The sequence below is a fragment of the Colletotrichum aenigma genome, assembly GCF_013390185.1.
Source record: "Colletotrichum aenigma strain Cg56 chromosome Unknown KSG_Cg56_contig04, whole genome shotgun sequence".
Classification (NCBI taxonomy): domain Eukaryota; kingdom Fungi; phylum Ascomycota; class Sordariomycetes; order Glomerellales; family Glomerellaceae; genus Colletotrichum; species Colletotrichum aenigma.
Genome location: NW_023500910.1, coordinates 1,340,552 through 1,357,367, shown reverse-complemented (window position 1 = coordinate 1,357,367; position 16,816 = coordinate 1,340,552). Strand labels below are relative to the sequence as shown.

At 52.6% G+C, this 16,816-nt stretch overlaps 7 protein-coding genes across 7 annotated transcripts; 4 read left to right on the top strand and 3 right to left on the bottom strand.

The window, feature by feature from the left end:
- Positions 1-672: 672 nt before the first annotated feature.
- prlL-22 (MFS transporter prlL) lies at positions 673-2,397 on the top strand (the record flags this gene model as incomplete). The annotated part of the gene is made up of 5 exons (XM_037321507.1): positions 673-873; positions 937-1,073; positions 1,128-1,299; positions 1,359-1,531; positions 1,599-2,397. The coding sequence occupies 5 exons, from the start codon at positions 673-675 to the stop codon at positions 2,395-2,397; spliced, it is 1,482 nt and encodes a 493-aa protein (XP_037179883.1).
- A 1,782-nt stretch (positions 2,398-4,179) lies between these two features.
- Positions 4,180-5,028, top strand: SR1A-2 (Spherulin-1A; the record flags this gene model as incomplete). The annotated part of the gene is made up of 1 exon (XM_037321506.1): positions 4,180-5,028. One exon carries the CDS (start codon positions 4,180-4,182, stop codon positions 5,026-5,028), a length of 849 nt encoding a protein of 282 aa, XP_037179882.1.
- A 396-nt stretch (positions 5,029-5,424) lies between these two features.
- Positions 5,425-6,951, bottom strand: easC-2 (Acyltransferase easC; the record flags this gene model as incomplete). Its single annotated transcript, XM_037321505.1, has 2 exons — positions 5,425-6,742; positions 6,800-6,951. 2 exons carry the CDS (start codon positions 6,949-6,951, stop codon positions 5,425-5,427), a joined length of 1,470 nt encoding a protein of 489 aa, XP_037179881.1.
- Positions 6,952-7,647: 696 nt separating this feature from the next.
- On the bottom strand, positions 7,648-8,793 carry xdhA-4 (putative D-xylulose reductase A; the record flags this gene model as incomplete). The annotated part of the gene is made up of 1 exon (XM_037321504.1): positions 7,648-8,793. The coding sequence occupies one exon, from the start codon at positions 8,791-8,793 to the stop codon at positions 7,648-7,650; it is 1,146 nt and encodes a 381-aa protein (XP_037179888.1).
- Positions 8,794-9,869: 1,076 nt separating this feature from the next.
- Positions 9,870-11,746, top strand: CGCA056_v006252 (putative transcriptional regulatory protein; the record flags this gene model as incomplete). Its single annotated transcript, XM_037321503.1, has 4 exons — positions 9,870-9,887; positions 9,949-10,577; positions 10,632-11,672; positions 11,740-11,746. The coding sequence occupies 4 exons, from the start codon at positions 9,870-9,872 to the stop codon at positions 11,744-11,746; spliced, it is 1,695 nt and encodes a 564-aa protein (XP_037179887.1).
- A 1,134-nt stretch (positions 11,747-12,880) lies between these two features.
- ecdD-5 (Major facilitator-type transporter ecdD) lies at positions 12,881-14,664 on the top strand (the record flags this gene model as incomplete). The annotated part of the gene is made up of 4 exons (XM_037321502.1): positions 12,881-13,088; positions 13,145-14,083; positions 14,136-14,239; positions 14,293-14,664. The coding sequence occupies 4 exons, from the start codon at positions 12,881-12,883 to the stop codon at positions 14,662-14,664; spliced, it is 1,623 nt and encodes a 540-aa protein (XP_037179886.1).
- Positions 14,665-14,787: 123 nt separating this feature from the next.
- CGCA056_v006250 (uncharacterized protein) lies at positions 14,788-16,328 on the bottom strand (the record flags this gene model as incomplete). Its single annotated transcript, XM_037321501.1, has 2 exons — positions 14,788-15,968; positions 16,037-16,328. 2 exons carry the CDS (start codon positions 16,326-16,328, stop codon positions 14,788-14,790), a joined length of 1,473 nt encoding a protein of 490 aa, XP_037179885.1.
- Between the last annotated feature and the right edge of the window lie 488 nt (positions 16,329-16,816).

Sequence of the window (16,816 nt, the reverse complement as noted above, 5' to 3'; positions counted from 1 at the left end):
TTTGCGTGTCTCATTGTCGAGGGCGAAACCCGTGTAAGGGTTCCCAGCTGTAGTCGAACAATGTATTACATGATCTGGAATGCAAATCGTTGATGGAGCAACGCGCTGTCTCTCAACAAAACTCAGGCGAGAGCAATGGCAGCCTTCACGAGATGACCTCGCAGATGCCTTGCACCATCTGTAGATGCCAACCCCGACCGCCGAGCCGTGAAAGGGATTCTAGCATCTGCACCTCAGGCGTTTGCTCTAGTTCGGGATGTGAACGCCCTTTTAAAAGAGGTCTTGGCTGGCTCCTCTTCCCCGCACTCCGTACTCGCGGAAAAGCTGCCGTACCCCATCTACCCCATGGGGATGCTCCTCGACTCCACCAATCAAGCTGGCCTAACGCCGTTCATCTGGACCCGACGCGATGGCTGCGAACGGTGGATATACATGGGCCTGGTCGGGATGGGGTTCGTAAACATGGGGATATATATCCAAGCTGCCTCCAGCTGGTTTCTGATCCTACCTCGTCCTTCAACCTGCGAATCTCTTAGGCATCTGTTGTCGACAGCAGTTACACCGGCACCATTAGCTCGAGACTGGAAGTTTGTCCAGGCTTGTTGGACTTTTTTACAGGCACCGCTTGTCTTGCCCTCTTTGACCGGACTTTCCCCAACGCCAAGCGTCGAGATGGCGACCAACGTCCACACCGGCAGGCCCGATTCGCCTCAGGACAAGGTCGGAGTCAACCAGATGGAACATGTCCTTACAACCGATGATCCAGCGCTCATGAAGCAGCCCGCCATTGAGAAGGTGGATGAATTTGGCGCCCACACTAAGACCGACCCCAGAGAGATTGCGCTGGTGAAGAAGATTGACTGGTACATCCTCGTATGTTGCTCTGAAGGCCACGGGTTTTTATCTCTGAGTAGCAACTGACTTGCCCTCGCACAGCCCATCCTCTGGGTGATGTACTTTCTCAACTTCTTGGACCGAAACGCCATGATCAACGGCAAGCTCAACGGACTCGCCGACCACCTGGGTCTGGTTGGTCAGCAGTACAACACTTGCGTATCAATTTTGTTTGTCGGGTAGGTGCTTTATGTACATTGAAATTACGTGTCGGACTGTCTAACTCTCAGCAGCTACCTTTGCGGTCAGGTCCCGTCCAACATGATCCTTAACAGAGTCCGACCATCGTGGTATATGGCTGGTTTCATGATGGCATGGTCCATCGTCAGTCTGCTGACATACAAATGCCACAACTTCGCCACCATGGTTGTTTGCCGCTTCCTTCTCGGAATTACCGAGGCCCCTGTAGGTGATGAATTCGTGCTGTAATCACAACGACTCGATAGACTAACGATGTGAGATAGTTCTACCCAGGGGCCTTGTACATGCTCTCCATGTTCTACACGCGCAAGGAGGTTTCAAGCCGCATGGCCATCTTTTACACCGGAAACATGGCTGCATCCGCATTTTCGGGTCTGATTGCTGCCCCTATCTTCTCTGAGATGGAAGGCATGAGGGGCCTCCACGGCTGGCAATGGTGAGTCTGAGAATATGTCTCGTGGTATTTGTGATGAGAATCCTCGGGCTAACAGATCTTCTCGCAGGCTCTTCATCATCCAAGGCGCTATTTCGATTCTCGTCGCCTTCTTCGCTTTCTTCTTGTTGCCCGACAGCCCCCTCAAGACCCGTTGGCTTACCGAGGAGGAACGCCAACTTGCCCACACCAGAATCTACAACGACACGACGGACCGTCGCGAAGGCACCTCCGTCTGGAAGGGTCTCAGCGAGGCTTGCATGGACTGGCGCACTTGGGTCTTCTGCCTTATGGACAACCTCCACTTATCCGCGAACGGCTTCAAGAACTTCCTCCCCACCGTCGTTAAGACCCTTAAGTTCAACACCACCGTCACCCTCGTTCTCACCTGCCCTCCCTACGTCTTCTCGGCCTTCTTTTCCGTCCTAGTACCTTGGTCGTCCGGAAAATACAACGAGCGCACCTGGCATATCACGATCAGCAAGCTTATTGTCTGTATTGGCTTCATTATGTCCGTCGCGTCTCTTAATATGGCTGTGCGCTATACTGGTATTATGCTTTTCGTTGGCGCGACGTATGGTGTTAATAACCTGATTCTTGGCTGGACCTCCTCCGTTCTCGGACAGACTGATGAGAAGAAAGCCGTTGCGATTGCCATGGCGAACACGTTGGGTAATGCAGCTAGCATCTACACGCCGTACCTCTGGCCCGATTCTGACTCCCCTCGATTCCTAACAGCCATGTGCGCTAGCATTGGCTTTTCCATCGGTGTTGTCATCTGCGCCTGGTTTATGAGGTGGGCTTTGATCCGCACGAACAACAAGAAGAGACGGGAGGACCCCAATGCCACCAACTTCTATGTCTACTAAGAAGAGATTGGATGGACAGGAGATGACCTAGCGTTCTATGGGTGGTAGTCGAAGTCAGAAGGAATATCATGGAATAGTGTGCGCTGTAGGCAGCTAATGTCCAGAAGGGGTAATACAACGGAAATGATTCCACAGAACAAGGGGTCAATCCTGATTCGTCATACGATTTGCGCCACTGGAAGTGAATCTGCTGGTTGTGAGATTACATAGCCTATATTTTTGGACGGCAGTCTTCCAAAACATCAATTTTTGGTTACTGTGTACAGTCCGAGGATGAATCTTTTTCCCGTCGTATTTGTCCGACTCTTGAAGGAATAGCTTTCATTAAGTCGCCAAGCTTAGGATTCGATTTTAAGCTTACGTCTCCTGCCGCAGTCGGCTTGCCTTTGGGCTTGAAATGATTGATGAGGCAACATATGAGCATGCCCGGAGCTCCCTAGACTGTAATTGTGCAAGGCGCTGTAAGCACTATCGGCGGCGGGATTGTCAGCTTCATGTACGCGAGAGCGGGATGGGGTTCTTGTCTCCAGCCTGAAGTAAGCACAGTAATATGGGCTGAAGGCTGCGTAGACTGCACGTGCTGACTTGTAGACATGTGGTTCTACAAGACAGCAGCTCACACCTCCCACGGTTGACAGTGGCAGGATTCAACCTGCAGCTACGTGGCTTAGACAATGGAATCATTCATCGGTTTTCTCCTCACTGGTTCTGCGGGTGCCTGGTCAAAAGTTCTTCCTCACTGCAGCTGGAAATGTACAGATTCGTTATGCTGTTCAAGGTTAAGCCTGATGCTTTATTGAAAGTTTCGTTCCAAATGTCATCCCATTTTCTAGAAACAAGCTCTGGCCGTCTGAAGTTCATCCATGTGGCGAGCACGCTCGGACTCTCGAAGGCCACAGATACATGGTAATCAGGCCGGTAGAAACATGATCTAATGGGCGTGTACGATGAATCCCTTGTCAGCCTCCGGGCAATTCGGACGCAGCTAGCATTTCAAAGCCTACCTCATGCCACGTGGAGGAAGTTTGAAATCAAAAACACCAACCTAGGAAATAAGTTTCCCCAGATTGACTGGCCTTACAACCAGAGCTGCCTGCTGACGGATCAGCCAGTTTGCTGCGGCCAACCAACCCAGTCTTCAGCCCTCCAAGTCGTTTTCGGCGGTGAACCCAGCAAGTTGGCACAACACTGCCCGGGACAGCCCCCAACGAACGTCAATCCCTGTCGCCCATCAGCGCCAAGATGCGCTAGGAAACCCGCATCCTCGGTGATTCGCCAGTTCCAACTCATTCAGCATCAGCAGTCCCAGTGTGTATCTCCCTCCATTCTGCAGTTTGCCAGGCTGTGCTGACCTAGTGTTGGTGGGTGTTGCTATTACCGGCCCAGCGTAAGCTTGATGCCATTCCCGGGTGCACTGCAGATGAAGGATGCCTGGCGCACATCACACTCCACACCACAACACATCGTGGATGATTATCGGTGCCGGGTATCGTAGGAGGCACAGCACCGACCACAGCATCCACGAAAATAGACGGTTACGATTATCGAAAACAGTCTTCCGCCGCTTTGCCTCTCCATGTATATAATAATGATGTTTGAACCTCTATTCCCGTTTTACCTCTCCTCATCATCACAATCAACGCAAGCAAACAACTTACAGACCAGCTCCCAGTTTCCTACTTTTCCTTTTCCATTTCCTTATTTCCTTTGTCAGTCAGGATCTCCTATCTGTCAAACACTACATCAACTATCACTACCAAATCAACAATAACAGTAATCAAGATGCACTCTTCCATCATCCTGTCTTCCGCCCTCTTCGCTGCGGCCGCCCTCGCTGCCCCGGCCCCTTCCAAGACCATGTCCTCGGCTCCCGCTGCCAACACCAGCTACTCTCACGACGGCCACAATGGCGGCTCCATCGACGACGTCCTCCCTCCCATCGTCCCTGTCAACACCCGCTCCGGCAACCAGGACCTCATCACCAAGCTCATGACCGCTCCCACCCAGCAAGACCGCGTCAAGCTCCTCAACCAACCCGGAGACTTCGTTTTCGACTTCAACGACTCCGGCGCCCCGGAGGGCTCCGAGTCCCGCGGCAAGGGCGGCTTCTCCACCTCCGCCACGGCCAAGACCTTCCCCGCCCTCATCGGCAACGGCGCCGCCATGACTCTCGGCTTTCTCGGCCCCTGCGGCATGAACACCGCCCACGTCCACAACCGGGCCACCGAGCTCAATGTCATCGTCAAGGGCCGTCTCGTCACCAACTTTCAGGTCGAGAACGGCGTTGAGCCCATCGCCAACACCATGAACACCTTCCAGATGTCCGTCTTCCCTCAGGGCGCCATCCACCAGGAGTTCAACCCCGACTGCGAGGACGCCGTTTTCGTTGCCGGCTTCAACAATGTCGACCCCGGTGTTGAGCAGGTTGCTCAGACCTTCTTCAACCTGCGCCCGGATGTCGTCTCCGCTACTCTTGGCGGTGTCCAGACCATTGACGGCGCTGACCTCGAGAGCTTCCGTGAGCACATCCCCGCCAACATTGCTCTCGGCATCGACGCCTGCTTGAACAAGTGCGGCATCAAGCGCAATGCCAAGCGTGACCTCAACGAGATCTTCGGCGCTACTCAGTAAATCCGCTTAGGGGGGATGTCTATCAATGTGGAGTTTGGTTGTGCTTTTGGGGCTGTAGCTTTTCTTGTTTTTAGCGGGCATTAGCATGACGGGGCATTGGCTAGAATTTGCATTGGGAACCGGTGGCATACGTGCGGGATTCGCACTGGATAGGGCGGTTGGCGTTTATGGATGGGATCAATACCTTTCGCTGAATCATATTTATAAATACACACTCTTTCGTTATAGAGCCTACTCTTGCGCTAGTTGATGATATGTTCCCAGACCGTCCAACAGTTCTTAATGAGAAGCTTCCAAATTTCAAGAATAGACGAATCACTTACCGTCTGGCTTTCAACTGTTCATATTGAAGTCTGCTTGCCCACAAGTGGACGATTGCGAACCAGCTCGTCGGCATTAAATCTGTGAAGCAAAATCCATGACGCCATGTGGTGGGGTTGTCTCCTCGGCATCAACACCTCTGAACTCGAAATACTTCTTCCATTCCGGATCGTTCACCAACTTCTGAACCAGTTCCTTTTCGAACGCAAACTGTAGCTCGATACCCTCGTCTTCGCCGGCCGGTCCACGATGGGGGGGATACACAACGACCAATCCCTCGGCCATGGTGTCTAATAAGTGTCGAAAGGCACTGGGCTTTCCAAAGCCAAAGTCGGCTGAACACACATCCGCGTCTCGCCAATCGGTCATGGCTACAGTCATTGGTGGGAAAGAGTTGACGCGAACCGACAGGTCCGCCTTATTCCGAGTAGGTGCCAGCATCTGCAGGGCCGTTTTCAGCAAATCCTCCGTCACCCCATTCGTCATTTGGCGTGTGTACTTTGCTAATTTGGATAGAGGAGCATCCGAAATTATCTCAGCAGTGGTCAACTGTGGGATCGGGGAAAGTGTTGACAATGTTGCGAAAAATTGGTTTCCCTGCATGCGCGGCGGCATCATGGGGCTGGTCAGGCGCTTGCTCATGGTTACACCCTCGCCCCAGATTGGATAGGAAGCCGGATCCGGGTTGTACGAGGGCTGGCGGATCTTTGAGAAGACGCGCCAAGTAAGAGCGCAGATGGCGTCATACGTGGATATCCAAGAGCCGTCGCTGGGTGAAGCGGCCTTCTTGAGCTCTGCTGCTTTGCTCTTGGGTAGATGGAAGATCAAGCATTGAGAGAGCTTGTGTTCTGGATGGCGATCGGCCTGAACAGGTGCATCTACGCGAGAACCTTCTGCCACCATTGGCGACATAAAGCGGCTACGATCCAAACAGCTGGCGTCGAAGGAGGGAAGCTCGGTATCGTTGAACATGGCGTAACAGTTATCCGCCAACTGTTTCACAAAGTTTGCCCACCCTACAACGTCATTACTGTAATGGTGGGAGTGCATGTTGAAAATGAGTCCGCCCGGTATGAAATTAGTCTTGTAAGAAGCAACCACGGGGCTGTTATCTGGATGAGCTTCTGGCTTTTCGCCGTAAGTCATAGGAGCGTTGCTCAAGATGTTGATGTCTCCGACTTTAGCTGACAGGAAGTGCGCCTTTTCAATGTCGTCGAACGAACCGAAACCATCCTGAGGAGAGTCGAGATATTGGATGACCAATTTGACAGTGCTGGATTTTGTCTTGACGATAGAGTGGTGACCATCTTCTTCCTTCTCAATGGTACCAACGAGGTGCCGGGTCTGGCTGAGTGTCCGCTCCAGGCCCTTTTTCAGTATATCCGCAACTTGACTACTGAAGTGTTAGAGCCGACAATACGTCCTTTCTTCAGCATACACCAATGCTTACCTCTTTTGTTCATCATTGAGTCTGAAGAACAATGCGTAGTTGTTGTAAGTCATCGCTGACAAATAGTCCAGCGTAGACAATTTGAAACGCTCCTCATCTGGGTCATTTTCCCACCCGCTAGGATGGAGCTGAAACTCTTCGACTCTCGGCATATCGATGATGTTGCAAAAGAACCGTCAAAACCAAAATATGCTGGTGTAGCTTTTCTTCCAGCAAGGTTTTGGACACAACCCATGCTTATATGAGCGGTTGTGATGCCCTTCTTATGTGAGGAAAGCGTCTTCTGCACTCCAGTCGGGCAAAGCAGACATACCATGCTGTGGTGGGCGCCGTGGCAGCAAGGTCACCGTGACGATGTCTGATTGGTTCAAGTATGCATACCAAAGAATTGGCATCACACTGGAATGGGGTGACCTTCTATTACCCAGCGAGGAAAGGATCTACATCTGGGCAAATGGCCGATGCAGACCCCTCTTGCTCGTTGGCGCGATGATGCATAGAAGTCTACGGCACAGCGCAGCTGTCTCCACTGTTGCCCAGTAAGTACGAAATGCTTGGATCATTTGTGTTTTTTTTTCACAATTTGTTACATTTCCTTTTGAAGAGATCACAAAAAATCAAAGGCTAAAGATTGCAATGCATGTCAAGTGCCTATGGCAGTGCCTGGAGTTGTCTTGGCCGAATGCTCAATTCGTTGATTGACTTCAGACCCACCGAACGAAAGGAACGCCCACACCACAAATTGCTTCAGATTTCGTCGGGTCATGCTCTCAAAGACTCTGTATTCACTTGATTCTTCTATTCGATTGCGTCTATGTCTATGACCTCGAAGCTAAGTACCACTGGCCCTACTTGAGAACACTCGTATGGTTCTTGTTATGTACTGCCAAAGAGACTTCGTTCGGACCTGCAATAAGAGTCTTCCCTATGCTGCCTTCTTTTACTCTGCGAAATGCCTTTTCGGCATCTTTGAAGTCCACCACACTAGTAATGAGCTTCTTGACCTGTACTACGCCACTGCCCACCAGCTCAACAGCAAGTTTGTAGTCACCAGGCCCGTACCGAAAACTACCCTTGGCAGCCACCTCCTTTTGGCATAGGGCCATGATGGGAAAGTTGATATCAGATTTGCCCATGCCGCCCTGAACGTAAGTGCCTCCAGCTTTCACGACGTGAAGGCTGGTCTGAATTGAGCTTTCCGCCCCGCTTGCATCAATGACAATGTCCGCGCCTCCGTCAAGACCGCATTGGTCAAGAAGGGCTTTGGCATTGTCTTCTGCCGAGATCCGTTGGGACAAGTACACGTGTGTGAAGCCGAAGTCCCTCGCGAATTCTAGCTTTTCCTGTATCACATCGACGGCAATAACTTTTGTCGCACCAAAGGCTTTGGCAACTGCGCCGCACAGGATGCCCACCGAGCCTGCTCCCATCACGACAATACTTGCCCCAGGAAACGTCGTTGGCAGAGCTTGCTTTACGATGTGAACCGCTACTGCCAGAGGCTCAATAAGCGCGCCCTCCTCGAGAGTAACGTTCTGGGGCAGTCTGTAGCAGAAGTCGAATGGAGCGGCCCAGAAGCCGGTGAGCGTGCCATGGTGTGGAGGTGTGGCCGCAAACACCATGTCACGGCAGAGGTTGTAACGACCTGCTAGACATTCGGCGCACCATCGACACGGATAGCCAGGCTCGATAGCAACCTTATCACCAGGCTGAAGACCCGTCACCGCACTACCAACTTCGACCACAGTTCCAGATGATTCGTGGCCTAGGACCATAGGCTCTTCTACCACAAAGTGGCCGATCCTCCCATGATCCCAGTAATGCACATCGGAGCCGCATATCCCAGTGTAGTTGACAGCAACTATCACGTCCATCGGTGACGAGAGTTGGGGAATCGGTCGCTCGACGAATTCGACATCGTGTGGATTCTTGAGAACGAAAGAAAGGTTCGACGTTCGTGGGCTGTAGCCGGGGGGTGGGCACTCTGAAGGCATTGTCTGCTTGGCGCCGGGGGCGATCGGACGGGTGCGTTTGTAAGAAGATGTTATTTCGTCTTCATGGATAATTGAACGGAATTAGATAGGAGATTGACGAATGACCATTTGTGGATTAGTATTTGAACCTTTGCGCGGAGACCTGAACATTTATCATAGCATGTTGGCTGTGAATGCCCAAAGACTGAATCCTCTCTTGGAGTATGATATGATTGGTCAACTCAGTCTCCCCCTTGACCCAGAATCTGTCGTGGGCCGGTTCCGAGGAAGTTGGAGAAGAGGACTCTGATGCGGCAAGTGTAAGGATGTGAGGGGTGCCGCCGGAACCGCGTCTAATGTCGATCGCTCAGCAGTCTCGGTCTCGGTTCCGTTTGTACAGGGCTAATGCTCGCTCAATTACGCTCCTAGTCTTTGTGTAGTAGCCCAGTACCGATTATGCAGGCCAACCCACAAACCATGTCATGTAATACCAGCCGGTCATTCGGTTCCGTCTTCTTCATGCTGCTACTCTCATCATTTCGCAATGTCGGAATCTAGACAACAAGCTTCGGATGACGGCTCTCCGGCTATCATTGCGAGCCGCCGGCTGCCAACACGGGTGTCTAACGCATGCAACAGATGCCGTCGGAACAAGAGTAGAGTAGGTTTTATCGATATCTTTTGCAAACAAGCGTGCTTGATCGCTGATAGGTGTTAGTGTGATGCCTTCAGGCCGTGCTCGCTATGTGTACGAGCCAACGTCGATTGCGACCAGGCGTCTTTGGACGAACACCCAAAAGGGAGACCTCAAAGTCGCAGTGAGCGTCGCGCATCTAAGTTGCGAAAGTGAGAAAACAACCAACCACTGGATGCGATGTATCGAAATCTCTGAGGGCCACAAATGACTAACATGCGAAAGACGACCTCAAGCTACGATTACCCATAATGTCCGATCTGCAACCAGCCTCCCAACGGAGCAACCTCTGTCTCCGGGGGAAAACTGTCTAGCAAGAAATGTCGAGAATGATCACGTTGCAGAAACGATCACCCAAAGCGCTTCTTGGCCGTCGCTAGATTATGGGGAGTCTGAGTCTGCAATGGGCATCGCTCGCAAGGTAAGGGAGCGTTCTCGTTGTTACCATTCTTCCAATTTTCTGACTCAAACATTCCCAATAGATTTATCGACTGGGTAGTCAAACAATCGACGAGAACCAAACATCAGCCATTCCGGACGGTGGGGCGGGTACCCGGACTCCTCTCCTAAGGAATGGCTGTCAGCGTCTCCCGATATCCACCATTCTCGATGGCCGCTTCCCTGACCTCGGCACGATTCATTTGCTATTGGAGGAGTACTTCGAAGCTGTCCATTGGTTCTCTCTCGTCGTGTACGAGCCAAAGTTCCGTCGCCAGCTTCAGTCGATTGAAGATGGCTATGCACATCCCTCTGAAGCACCTTTCTTGACTCTGCTGTCGACAGTGCTAGGTATGGCAGCATGGTATCAATCCAAAAAGCGTCCACACGATATTATCCAAGATTGGAGGCTGTGGAGCGATGATTTACTGAAGATAGTGGAAATGCGGCTTGTTCAGGTCATGGATCAGCGTTCCCTGGCAGCGGTGCAGACCCTCATCCTTTTGGGCTCACATCACGTGTACCACGGTCGACCAAACCTGTCTTTTGCCCTGCTGGGTGCAACCATCAAGATGTCTCACACCTTGGGTTTACATCGGGGACAAAAAGACGGATCTTTCGATGACATCGAAGAGCGTAAGAGGGTGTGGTGGACTATCTACACATGGGATAGGTATGCATTTAAACATCCTTCTCTCCCCTTCCGTGGTGAATTCTGACAGGTCAGATTCGCTTCGATCTCATACGGGCGCCCTCTCAGTATAAATGACGAAGATTACAACGTCGATCTGCCAGCCAAGTTCAGCGAGTCGCCATTCTTTGGCTCTGAGGCCACACAAGCACAAGTCACTGGCGTTTGTTACTCGCCATATCAGACAAAGCTGACACAGCAATACCTCATCGCGTCACCAGCGCTGAAGAAAATATTTGGCTCTCTATCGGCACGCGCAACATGCCAGTACTTCGACTCGGAGCACCGCTCCCTCATCACTCACGTCATCCAGCGACTCTCATCCTGGCGCCGCAATTTGCCGCCGGAGTTATGCCTCGACTTGAAGCGGGACTACGACCCATCAAACACGGGATGGGGTGTACGGGCGCATCTTTTGCAGTCTTTGTCTTTACAGCTAACGTTCGACAACCTCCTGATCGTACTACATCGACCATTCCTGGCTCGGCAATTGGAGCACCTTTCTTTGAGCAGTCCAGGACCGAATGGTAGCAGCGTCGCGGAAATGATTTCGCCATCAGCAAGCCACGGGGGCCCGCATAGCCTAGCCTCCCAAGGCAGTGTCCACTCCCCTCGCGAGAATCAGGATCTCGGCATCGAGCCAACTGCAATCTCAGAACAATGGTGGGACGCAGCAGTCAGAACTGCCAGCGTGACGGAGCTACCACAGCTCACTCAGCTCGCCACTGAAAGTCACCTCGTAGCATTTGTGGCCATGAATATGTTCAACGCAGCGATTGTGCTGATTCTGGTCGCTCTCTCGGACCCGCTATCAGACCAAGCCCAGGGGATAAAAAGGCCAATTACCAAGGTCTTCCGGCTAGAAGAGCTTCTAGGTCAGAGGTCGTCGTTGTCGAGCCAAAGCAGCGCCGTGCTGAAGAACCTCATCCGTCTTCTTCTTCGACGTGAGGGCGAAGCTATGATCGGAACGGCAGCTTCCAACTCGACCGTCACCGACACAGTGGCGGCACCGCGCCCTCTTCTTGACCTTGGCCCCAGGTCTTCAATGTCGGAGCGGGAGTCTCACACCCAGTCTGAGTCCGTGATTAATATTTTGGTTCACGGGCCAGACCAAGGGCATGGGTCTAATCCAAGCTTTGCACAGCGCCTGAACGAAAGTCTGGCTTCGGTTCAGCAGAGTACGTCTTCACCTCCTCTACGAAGCTCATATTTACACGCTGACTTGCGCTAGTTATCCCACCGTTCCAAACTGAGTACTTGGAGCCTGGTCTTGCGTCGGAGTCAAGGGGTGATGGTGCATTGCTAGGAGGTCAATCGCAACACATTAGTTATGCAGCTGGGTCTGCGTATCAGGGTCCGACCGAATCGCCAGGGCAGCATGCTGTAGATTATGGGGCGAACGGTCTCTTCTGGCTTTGGGACTCTACGTGGAGCGGCCAAGTTCCGTGATGTCCCAGAGACCCCAAATTGAATTGATTTTGGCCAGTGAACTCATTTTGGCTAGATTCAGAGTAGCGAGGGACAGAGCCTCCAGGGCCAGAGTCTTCTCCTGATGATTATTCTTCAATCCAGAAAACGTCGTGCGCTTTCAAGGTGAGGCCGAGACCTAATAAAAGAGCGCGGATCTTCTCTCGATTCTCTACTTTCGTAATACCCTTCACCTGGCTGCATAAAACACAGTTGAAATTTTGGCTGACCTCGGCCTCCGACGTATGCCGATGGCGCCATCTAATCTCAGTACTCCGCACCGGCACCGGGGCTTTACTCACTGAAGCTACGGCAACTGGGTTTTCTGTAAACCGGATACGACTGAAGAGAAAGGAAAATTCTTCGCGAGCTTTGAAGTCTTGGTACCCATGTTGTGGGCATACGGATCCGGGCCAATCACTGCACTGACGCTCATCTACGGTTCCGACGGATGTTAAGTCTTCGCCCATCCCCTGTTCAGCCTGTGAACCGGTTCACTCCGCAGGGGCATGTTGTCATCTGATTCTTTAGCACAATTTCAGGCCCGGGGAAAAACAGGGATTAGGCTGTGGTTGCTCTTTTTCTATGTTGGCGCAATCGTGGGGGTGGTAGAAAATGGTGCCAAGTTGACGAAGCTGCTGTGACCATACCCCGCGATTTGCAGACATCTACCGGTTCCGACGGCTCCAGGTAAAAGGTTCATGAATGAGTTCTAAAGTCGATGCTTTAAATAACCCCAGATTCTCCCCACGGGGTAGGTATTCTGGAGTTCGTCCTAATACAGCGAATTGAAGTTGTCTTGTCACACCACCGAAGCAATGGAAAAGCCACCTGCACCAACTCTTCTGGAGTCCGCTCCTGTTGTTTCCAATGTTGTAGATCTACCACCACCGCACGTCTCATGGCTCGAGGCGAAGATCAAGCCGAAGACTGTCCATGCTCGCTACCCCTTCAGGGGTAAGCCTTTGCTATGGATGACTTGCGCATTCGGTTCTCTTGGAGACGCCCTGTTTGGCTACGACCAAGGTCCGTCCATCGGTTCAAATTCGTTCCTGAGTATTCTTGACTGACGAAAAGCTCAGGTATCGTGGCCGGCCTCTTGGTCAACCCCGTGTTCCTCAAGAGATTCTTCGCAGACTACGGAGGCGCCCATGGCTCAAGCGACGATATCAACCCCTCAATCACAGGTATCCTCGTCGCATGTCTGCAAGTCTCCGCCGCCATCGGTTCTCTCATGGCAGGAAATATTGGTGATATGATTGGTAGAAAGCGATGTGTTCGACTGGGAGGTTTCATCTACTTCGCGTCCGCCTTCATCCAAGCCTTCGCACCTGACTTTACAACATTCATCGCCGGACGGACGATCCAAGGATTCGGCGTCGGGTTTCTGTCAATGACCGTCCCCGTCATCCAAACCGAAATTGCCGCACCGCATCGCCGTGGTCTCATGGTCGGCGTCGAATACACATTCCTCATCGGAGGTTACGCGCTCTCGACGTGGGTCGACTACGGCTTCTACCACGTGCCCAAGAGCGAGTCATGGCAAGGTCCCTATTTCATCCAGATGGGTCTTGCGTTCATTCTCTTTGCCATGTCCTTCATTCTCCCAGAAACGCCTCGCTGGTTGGCGAGAAACGGCTTCACCCAGGAATGCATACAGACTGTTGCCGATTTGCATACGCCGGATGGTAACACGCAGGCTGAACATGTTCAGCAAGTCATGCTCGAGATCAGCGAAGCAGTTCGATACGAGGCGACTCTCGGACAGTCATCGTGGAGGGAGATGTTTACGCGTTATAGAAAGCGGACCATCGTCGGCATTACTGCGCAGATGTTTGCTCAGCTGAACGGAATCAACGTCATCTCGTTCTACCTGCCCACGACCCTGGCCAAGGCTGGCATGAGTCAGTCCAAGTCGCTGCTTTACACTGCTGCGAACTCGATCCCCTACGTAGCTGCGACTACTTTGTCTTGGTGGCTGGCCGATAGATGGGGACGCCGCCCGCTGCTGATCCTTGGTGGTAAGCATAGTTCGCCGTATATTGCTCTGCTCATGGAAAGCTGACTATCTAGGTATTCTCATGGCTATCGCTCTCAGTATTGTCTGCGCTTTCACCGAGGCACACATACCTGACATCAACGTTCGTGCGAATGGCATCTATGCCTTTGTCGTCATCGTAGGTTTACCCCCTTAGCATAACACTACGATGTATGCTAACGTTTCTCTCAGTACAATGCCATTTATGGCTTCACCTGGGGTCCTATGCCCTGGCTGCTTCCCGCTGAAATCTTTCCCCTACGCGCTCGTAGTAAGGGCATGGCGCTCGCCACCTGCTCGAACTGGGTGTTCAACTTCGCTATCGGCATGTCGGCCCCTGACGCATTCGCGGGCATTGGAGGCTATTACTATGTCATCATTGCAGGATTCTGTCTGATATCAGTGGCTTTGGCCAAGTTCTACTACGTCGAGACGGCGAATCACACGCTCGAAGAGATTGCAATCGCCTTCGGTGATAAGGCTTTTGTGGATGACGACGAGACGGTCGTTGGCGCGGCCCACTTGGGACAAGGAGAAACGGAGGCTTCTACGACCAAAGTTTGACGTCAGCGGAGGACAACCTGAAATTAGAATGAAAATCTCGATTAGATGATTCTTTCAACGTTTCCAAACTAAACAGGTCGAGGAGTATGGATATTTGGTTTGTCATTAATAAATCATAAACTTTTACTTTTTCGATGGCTCAACATCGTACTCCACTTCCGTCCTAATAACGTACTTTGCCCCCTTTCTCACTCCCGTACCTTCATGAAGCAACGCACTCGTATCTCCGTGCGGAAACAAGGCAACGTTTCCCATCACTGGCTTAATCGGATACGCGTTTAACGTCCCTTCTCTCGCTGCCGGCAGGAAATACGTTGTCTCTCCGCCGTCGAACTCATCGTTCAAGTAGATCAAGAACGTGAACAGCGAACTCTGCTTCTTTCCTTCGGGGGAGGCGTCGTACACGTACGTGTCGTCCGGCAGGACATCGGATGGAGGCCAGGCACCATCGATATGCGCGCGATACTCTGCGCCGGGGACGTAGCGGTACACGCGGAACCGGCGGTTAAGACCGCGTGCTAGACGACCTTTGACGGATGCCGGGACGTGTGCTGAGACGCGGGACCACAATGTGTCGTGGAAGAGGGGGTCCACGACCCAGTAGAAGTTGTGGGCTAGAATGCTGATGTCGCCGTCTTCGCGGAGAGGGGCATCGGGGAGGAAATTGACGGTCTCGCCGGCGACGATGATGGCTTTGCACTCCTCTGGAGAGAGGACGTTTTTGATCACGCCCAGATTCGGGACGATGGGGTGTGGTTGGTATGATATATCGGTGCGGTCTGCGGCGAGGGGGATCGTGTTGGGCGCGTTGGTGTAGAGGAGCGCATCGTGATGGTTGGGGGGCTTTCTGTCGGATCCAGGTGTTCTCTCGATCATACGGAGACCGGTAGCGAGTGACATCGGTGCCGAATTGAAAATCGTCTTGTCCAGCACGGACGCGTATACTTCTTCTGAGGGCGTAGAGGGACGGAGGTCCCAGATCTCTTGGAGGGCGATGCCCGGTGTTGATGGAATGGGCAGAGCATTAGGGTTGGCGTCGACGGGGCCAGTGACGCGCAGGATGGCATCGATTACTCGGAGGCGCTGTTCGTCCTGTTCGCTGCGCTTGATGTCGGAGCCGTCTCCGCCGGGTATCGTCGACAAGCCGCTGATGACATCCAGGTCTCGCACCCAGCGACAAAGGGCGCCGAGCTTCGGCTCTTGCTCGCGGATCTTCATTTCGGCGAGAAGAATCCTCGCTTCTGTATATCGTTCATCGGTCAGGGCGGATGTGATGCGTGCGACGAGGCCGAGGTTCGATCCAGCTGCAGGGTCGATATGTCAGTCCTTGTTCCAATTGATATGAATGAGATGGCAGGTGGCGAAAACGTACGAGCATCGCTTGCGGAGGCCTGACGGAAGTCGTAGACGGCGACACGAAGGTCCTTGCATGCTCGCGACTTGATCAGATTCGGGTATGATGCCAGGGTCTTGAGAGTGTCGACCGCGATCTCGAGCTCCTCGTCCGAGATGACCGTCTGCAAGCTCTTGGGCTCGAGGGAGGTGGCGTCACCGTCGCTGTCGGTGGGGGGCGGTGTCGTTGTCGTCGCGCTCGTCTTGGCCAACTTGATCGGCGCATCGGCCTGCGCAATCTGCTTTCTCTTCTTCGACTTCGTCTTCGCCATGGCTGCTTCAATTGAAGTTGTCGATGATGGGTTCGTGGTGTGTCAGCGGGGTGGCGTGGTTGATTGAAGGGTCCAGCTCCGGTCTGCGGTGCGATCCGTGGGTGGCACTGTGCCGTAGGTACCTAGACGCCCGGCCGGTGACCCCACTCTCGGGTCTCGGCCGAAGAAAGTCCGAACTCCATGCCGGCCCACGCCGGCCTTTCACACCCAGCAAGGATGATGACTGGAGTTGGTAGAGGGCGGATGACACTGGTGCATCACATCTACATTCCGTATGTCAATTCTGTTTAGGTAGTCTCAAAGACTTTGTTGCCGCGATTAGGTCACATCGATTTGAGAATACAAGCGTTAACTGTGATATAATCAGCACGTAAGAAATGACATATACCCGTGTCAGACATTGGGTCACACAACAGCTGACTGCGCTCTTTAAAAGGGCGACTGGTGCCAGCCTTCATGTTGTGAGATCAGCCATCCTGCCTTGGGTA